The sequence below is a fragment of the Euwallacea similis genome, chromosome 4 (genome assembly GCF_039881205.1).
Source record: "Euwallacea similis isolate ESF13 chromosome 4, ESF131.1, whole genome shotgun sequence".
In the NCBI taxonomy this organism is placed as follows: domain Eukaryota; kingdom Metazoa; phylum Arthropoda; class Insecta; order Coleoptera; family Curculionidae; genus Euwallacea; species Euwallacea similis.
In genome coordinates this window covers 7,097,697-7,106,008 of record NC_089612.1, presented here as the reverse complement: position 1 = coordinate 7,106,008, position 8,312 = coordinate 7,097,697, and the positions used below count along the sequence as shown (strand labels likewise).

The 8,312-nt window shown below is 32.7% G+C and overlaps 1 protein-coding gene across 1 annotated transcript; it reads right to left on the bottom strand.

Moving 5' to 3' along the window:
• Positions 1 to 1,776: 1,776 nt before the first annotated feature.
• Positions 1,777 to 8,109, bottom strand: LOC136408394 (uncharacterized). Its single transcript, XM_066389340.1, has 2 exons — positions 7,305 to 8,109; positions 1,777 to 2,714 (listed from the first exon to the last, which is right to left on the bottom strand). Exons 1-2 carry the CDS (start codon positions 8,070 to 8,072, stop codon positions 2,241 to 2,243), a joined length of 1,242 nt encoding a protein of 413 aa, XP_066245437.1. The 5' UTR covers positions 8,073 to 8,109; the 3' UTR covers positions 1,777 to 2,240.
• Positions 8,110 to 8,312: the final 203 nt, after the last annotated feature.

Genomic DNA, 8,312 nt, shown 5'->3' with positions numbered 1-8,312 from the left:
TTCATTTTTTTTTCATTTATAATTTACCGTAAGGTTTGTTGATATCCGCTTTAAGATTAATGAAAACGTGAATTTTTGTATAGCTTCTATTTAAAGTAAATGTTCAAAATGGTATCCTCGAATTTCAATGCACTTATTTTTCCCTCTTTTAAAGGACCCTTCACATTTAAGACGTGTTTTCTAAAATATTGGCACAAAAGTTTATAATTTGTAGAATCATATCCTCACGTGTCGTTGGTATTGCTTTATAAACTTAATCTTTGAGATATCCCCACAACAAGAAATCCGGTAAGGTAACATCTGGAGATCTAGCAGGCCAATTCACCGGACCAAACTTGCCGATCAATCGACCGTTAAAATTACTATTAAGAACTTCCCGTGCTACCGCAGAATGCTGTGCCGGACAACCGTCATGTTGAAATCACATGTACTGACGCACTCCTAAGTTTAAGTCCTAGAGTAATATGGACAGTTCATTTTACAAAATATTCCGGTACATTTCACCATTCAAGTTGCCTTCAATAATGAGGGGGTCGATAAGTTTACTGCTAATGATTTCAAACTATACGTTGAAAGAGCAACTTTAAATACAAAAGTTGTAGAGATTGTCGTAAATCGCCAGAAAATATTACGTAACACAGCAGCACCTATTTCACAGATAGAATTAAAAAAATGTGACAGTCGAATATACCTATAACAATTACTAATGATGTTCGGCCCATTTGTTTATTCATGGCAATTTCGATTTGGAAAAACAAAATAATCCTGATTTTTAAATGCAAATACCGCGAAAACGTCTAAATCAAATGTCAACATGTTATATATTTGTTAAATCAGAAAACAAAGGCATATTCAATTTTTATAAAATATACAGGATGCTCCATAATAAATATACCTGCTTTGCGACCTTTTTTAACTTTGCAATATTTATCTGTTGTATTCCGTAACATTTTCTGGCGATTTAGGATAGACTCTATAACGTTAGTATTTAAAGTTTTCCCTTTTTCTATAATAAAAGTAGTAAGTACTGTTTAAATATATGGAGTAACCCTGTACTTTGTTAAACGAATTTTTCATTTTTATAAATCTGATTGAGGTGCATATTTACCATGGAAATAAATTACTTCGTAAGTTGTTCCTAAGTTTGTCATTCCAATATCTATTGCAAATGTTCAGATAGATCTACTTTCTGTGATTCTTCGAAAGTGCATCCCTCCAAATGTGACGTTATATAAAGTGTGCATAAAGTATGTAGTAAATTCATTTTCTCTGTCTGCAATTAAAATGACGAAAAATACTTAGATACGTCAACTTTAGCTTAAAATTTCACAAAGTTTAGTTGGATAGTATTAGCTGTGAGATCATCATGGTTCCAAATATGACATCAGTGTTAAATTTTTTTTTATGATTTTAAGTGAAACGGCGCACTTTTTTACATACAGGACATGAACTTTTCTACTATTTTTACTTTAACAAAATTTTTGATAAATATATATGAATATATATCTAAAAAAGTCACATAAAGTTATCAAAAACATTTAAAACAACCTGGCACTGACATCATCCTAGAACAATGATGATGCCACAGATAATATTCAATCAAAATGTGTGAAATTTTAAAGTAAGGTCAACGTGTCCAAGCATTTTTAATTATTTTCATTCCAGACCGAGAACATGAATTTATTACATACTTTATGTGCACACTGTATTACTGTTATACTTCTACTCCTTATACACTTGCGTAAAATCTTATTAAACAATTATAATCCATTTAAACAACAAAATGTTGGTATAATTATAAATCGTTTGTAACATTCGTGTATGCTTTTGTTCCATTTTCAAACACACTAACGCAACTCCTCCATCTCAACTATCTCTTATAAAATTTACATATTTACCAATGGAAAAACAAATAGACACAAATCTTGATAAAGCCGCTAAATACATAATACGTTTAACTTCTACAACGTTAGAGATGATTGATATGTATCTTGGTGGCTGGCTTTGTTTTTATTAACGCTAATAATTGAAACACCCACAATCGAACCACAGATCTGCCTCATACATTTTCAAACGAATTACTTTCTTTTAAATGGATCTCTGGTCCTGCTGGTTAAAAACAATTTATGTGCAGGAGAGTACTTTGTGTATTTAAATAGCCAGCGACATTATTTGAATAAAAGATTTCAAGGTACTTAGCCATACTAATGAAAAATGCGAACTTACAAGAATTTTTAATTTCAAGCAGCTTTGTCCTCAGTGAGGATGCCAAACTCAAAGGCGTGATTCAGAATATCATTAATTCTGGTTTTGTAAATATCACTTTCAATCACTTTATCTAAAAGTTCCATGAAAACGATAGTTCCTTTCTCCTCATTCTCTTTGTCCTCAGTGACATCCTTTAGCAAACCCAAATACTTTTCCTTATCAAGAAGTTTAAATTCCCACAAGTAGAATGCGAGAATTACGCCCAATAAAGCATTGTCCTTCCATTCCTGGATTAATTTGTCGAATGGGAGGATTTCTTCAGGATTTTCGCCGAATGTTTTTATCACTCTGGAGAGCTCATTGTAGTAGATTTTAAGGTACTCTTCAAGGGCATCAAAGTCGTCCTTACAGGCCGACGAATAAAAAAAATAGGAAAGGTCGTGCACCGGAGAACTTTCTCTGCCCATTTGGAAGTCTATCAGTTTTGCGTCCTCTAGGTCAGATTCCTTAAAAAAATTCTAATCAGCACTATAGCAAAGAAGATGGATAGCATTTAATATACAGGATGTCCCAAAAATATACCGATAAACTTTAAGGGGTGGTGAGGGATATCAATACAAACTTTTTTCTTTAATAAACATATGCCCGCAAATCATAAAAAAATATGTTAATTTCTCATTTGAAAAACTTATTAATATGCATCGATAGATTGGAAAAGGACATTCTGTAGTCTGGCCCGCACGTTCTCCTAATCTCAACACCCCGGATTTTCTTCTTTGGGATTATCTCAAATCTGCGGTCTACGAAACGCCTATTCGTAATTAGGAAAACCTCTTAGCAAGAATAATGGTCAGTTGCAAACATCTACAAGCTATTCCCGGAATATTCCATAGCGTGCGCGAGTCAATGAACTAACGGTGCAATCTTTGTATTGAAGCAAATGGTCAACATTTTGAACAATTATAATAAGCCATCGTTTATTTATCAATAAATCAACGTCTAACACGAACAGAAAATTATTATAATGACCAAAATAATATTGCCTTTTTTCTGCTTAAACGACTCATTTGCGGGCGTTTGTTTATTTAAGAAAAAAGTTTGTATTGATGTCTCCCATCGCCCCTTAAAGTTTTTCGGTATATTTTTGGGACACCCTGTATTCAGTGTCTGGGCGGACACCTCTACTCATGATGTGAAATGTCAACACGAACAAGAGTGTCCGCCAAATTTAATAATAAAATGTATGCATATTTTATTACTAATTAAAGCTAATTTAAAATTTGATAACTGTATCTGTTATTCTAGCCGGGTTGATGCGTGGAAATTTAAAAAAAGTGTTCTTCAGGCGTCATCGCGAACATATTTACGAATTAAATCAAGTTTAGTACTACCAAAGTACTAACTAAAATAACAAAATAAATCTTTATAATTCGCATGCTTTCTGAGTTGCCAAGCTTTAGAAAGTAACCCATGCTTCCAATATCAAATAAGTAATACTAGAGAAGTATAAAAAATTTAATGAAACGTTAACACCCTGTATTGCAGAATGAACGCACTTTTGATTCAAAGTAGTATAGGTAAACACTATATAAAGTCTTCCATGATTTTATGTAAAGTTGACCCGGGGTTACAGTATATACCCTGTATATTCCGAAAAATAGTATTATGCGCAATTTAGCCTTAGGGCATATTCTGTTCCTTTATAAAACTTGTTGCACACCAATAAATAAAATTACTTATTTCTACTTTGCAGTGCTACTAAATTTTTGTTTCTTTACTAACATTTTAGGAGAGAAAATTGTGCACTAGACATTTGACGTAATATTATACGGTTAATTGCAGGGAAATCTTCGAAGAATAACCATAGAACCAGTTTATTCGGCACTGCGCACGCGAGGCGAGGAAACCGAGAGGCATGCCGGTTCATGCGCTTTACAAATAATAAAAAAACATGGTGAATTAGAAGCAAGATCAAGCGTGCTCGCTTAATATGACCGGTGTAGCCTGAAAAAATATAAAATATGTCTCCTCTTTGATGCGATGCAGATAAAAATCCATGTTTTAACCCTTAGCAAACGAATGCTGTCATAATCGCTACATTATAAATATTCATATGTTCGTATACGATCTCATACAAGGTATACATATGTTCATATACTACTTATTATTACTGAATGAAATGAAAAATTCCATAAAATCTAATAATAGCGAAATTAATCGCACACTTTTCTTGCTCTAATAATAGAGCAATTAATTTGTTAAAATTCTATTTTCTGGTCATTGTTATAGAAAAGTGCTCTCGTTCTTTAAGAGTTAATTCTGGGAACCAAGGTGGACACTGCTGGCGTCTGACCCGCTCTTATAGGTAGCTTGAAGGGAATACCCTGTAGAAATTGCTTTGAAGTGAATGTGCCTTAATGTCTTAGTAAAAAACAGTAATTTTTAAAGTGTTAACCAATAAATTAAGACCTAATTGTGAATCTGAGTATTAAACTTGGTTGTAAGTGAAATATGACACCTAACTTAGCCTGAACTAACCCGAATTAACTTCATTACATATCATTACATAGTGTACATTAATTTCCTTGGTTTCCCGTCATGAAAGCCAGTCATTGTAGAGGCTGTTATTATGTAGGTCACCAGAATTTTTAATAGGACGCTCACCGTGAATCACCTTGTATAATGAACATTTAAAATATTAAGAAAGTATAATTTAGCTAATCGGAGCTCGGTTAGGATAATTTACGTCATTATTAACTTGTATTCCAACTTACAACAGTGTGAACGTAAATGATTCATTTTTTCTCACTGACATATAGCAACGCGACTTAAAACTCGATAAGGTAAAATAATTTTTATTGGAATTGTTAACATCTGACCTTCTTTTCGTCAGTTGAAAATATTATCTCCGCAAATAACAGTGGACTTTGTGAACTTATGTCTATTTTTTTACAATGCTATTATCTAACAGCATCAAAACGATTCAGTGATATCTCACTTTTAAAGGTCTTCCTATCCTTATTTCGAAGTCTGCTACTCTTGTAATGATAAATTCCTCACAGACTTTGACGAACTGTCATATAAACGGGGACAACGACAGTGACTTCAAAATTTGAGATTATAATCAAAGAACAGCTAACTGTCACCCCTGTCTAGGGTTTGAAATTTAAGGGTTGAAAATAGAATAAAAAATTATCCCTCTCGATAAAAAAAAACGACTGTTACAAGCATTTTAATACATTTTCATTTTAAATACTGAAATTCGAGATACAAAGTTTTCGTTGGGCCACCCTGTACATATAAGGGAGCAGTCAAAACGCTTGTTCAATCTTTGACATTCTTATTCTCCAGCTTCTCATTTCTACCTTTTATGCCTCTTACCCCTGATACGAATCACGCATCAGCGGCAGAAACGTTGAGATTACAAGGAGTTTCACGAATTGATCCTGACCCATTAAATAACCTGAACCAGTCCTAGGTAATTAATACATTTTTAAGCTTTAAAATAAAAACGGAAAGTTGTGATTTTAGGTCCATCTGAGCATTAAACCTTAAGCTATCAACGCTCAAATGACTGAACAGATAGTTTCAAGTAAGAACCACCGACACCAAGAACTCCCTAATTGGTAGGTAGAACCTCCAACAACTTAAACAAGGAAGAACGAGTTATCTTATACATAAGGCAGAGAAAAGAAAAATTCAATATAAGTTCTATCGAAACTGGTAAAGATTTAATGTATCATTATACTACTTAAGTTAAGAAGCTTTTAATAACTTATTAACTTCGATATGTGAGCTAAGGCTTTGATGTTTAGATGAGTTTTAAGCTTAACCGAAAGTGTAGTAACAAACCACGTATATCATGCTTTGTTTGTCTTAAAAACATTGAATCTCTTATGGCCATTAACATACCTATACAAGTTAGCTAAGTCAAGCTTGAGCTCAGACTTAGATAACCACTTTAACCGATCAATGAATATTCTTGATATAAGTAAAAAAACCCTATTCAATGTGGAACAGCCAAATGGAATAAATTTAATATCAACATATTTTGACATATGCGAAAAAAATGCCGAAACATGTCATTTTTAGATTATAAAATTACATTCTGGAATGTAAAACTTTCACCTCTAAATTCAATCTCCTTTGGGTGGCAATTGCGACCACCAATTTTTAAATTGAAAGTATGGTTTTGCGATATCTCAGTTGAAAGGTATTTTCACTCTGCATTCAAAACCACTATGGTTTTTAATTTTATTACAAAGAATGATAGAAAAAAATATTCATGCAATTGACGAAATTGTCTAGAGTAAAAAATTTAATAACTAATACTATTTCGATATGAATAATATAATAAAATAATAAAACAAATCAATCTTAGTATAGTATGAGATGTTCAAAATCCCTCGAACCTCTTGGCAGAATCCCAATCGTAAAAAAAAATATTTTCTAACGTTAATCAACATCTGAGGCGTAACCGATTTAATCGCAAGCGTTCTTCTTCTTCTTAAATTAGCTAGATAGCGTGGTTTTATTTTGTACACCATACTCTTCATAGATTCTCATAGAAAGAAGTCTAATGGAGTAAGATCAGGTGATCGTGTTGGCCATTCTAGCGATCCTCATCTTCCTATCCACCGATTTAGAAAAGTTAAGTTGGAGTACATTGAAATTGATTTTTTTTGTTATTTTATATATCTTATTAATAACAAAATGGTTTTAGCTTATTGCAGAGAATTTCGTCAATTACACTAATTTATTTTTTCCTATTGTTCTTTGCAATGAAGTTTAAAACTGTAGCAAGTTTGAATAGAAAATGAAAAGACTTTTGAAATGAGATATTACAAACCCATACTTTCAATTTAAAAATTTGAATGTTGCAACTGTCACCCAAAGAAAATTCAATTTAGGGATGAAATATTGACTTTGCAGGATGTAATTGCAAAATCTAAAATTGACATGTCTAGATATTTTTTTCACATAATGTCGAAATATGTAGACATTGAATTTATTCCAATTGATTGTTCCACACTGTATTTATTTAATAGTGGATTGAAAAACTGGTACAAGAAACCCTTAAACTATTAACAACTTACGGAATATTTGAACAAAATGTTATTAGACCAGCAATCCCCATGAGTCAGGCATTTATAATCACCCGTATAGTACAATGACTTTTTAATAGTTGGCATAACATTTTCAAAAACTTTACTGAATGTTTTAAACTTGCTACTTGCAGGGTCCAAAATCTCCAAACACTTTTTTATTGCCTTTTCCAAGCATTCATAGGAAAAACCTGTATTCGTGAACATATCAAATACGTCCTGATAGTCTGCTTTAATTTCATTGTACTTCTCGATATCTTGTTTCTGCAAAACGAACGACAGGCCATGTAACTTCCCATATAAGTTAAACAAAAACTCCAGTTGGCTTTTGTTGAAATAAACTTTTTTGTCATGCAAAACGTATCCCTTGGGGCGTAAATGCTCCAAAGCTATGAATCTGTTAGCGTCATCTGAGCATGAACAAAAGTATGTCGGAGTATTGTCGAATGGATCAGAAAGTGTTCCATCGCTCTGTAGCTGTTTCAGAGCAGGCAAAACTTTGCTGTAAAAGTTAATTTCGTTAGCAAAGAATTTTGCGCAATCAAACTCCCATTTGGGGGCCTTTTTGATGGCAACTATGCAGGACTTTCCTGTGTCTTTATCAATTACATCACCTTTGTAAAAATTCGAAAGAAATCCATCGCCAAGTGCTATTTCACTATCCACTACAATTTCGTAATTTTTTATATTTTGCACTTTAGCAACTACTTCTAAGATATCGGATATCTCTTTATTTGAATTAACTTCTGAGGATGCCATTGTTTAATATTTAGGACCACTTTAGTGCGCAACACCAAGTAAACTGCAATAATTACAAAATTTTCCTAATAGCCAACCTTGGAGATTGTCAGGATAAAACAAAATTGATAAGATAGAGATGTATTGCCGATCTGTATGAGAAATATCGTTACTGTCACCTTTACTTAGAACTGTACTAATTTACTTCATACCGATTGAATCGTCATCTTCACATTACTACTTTATGCAAAAAGAACTTCC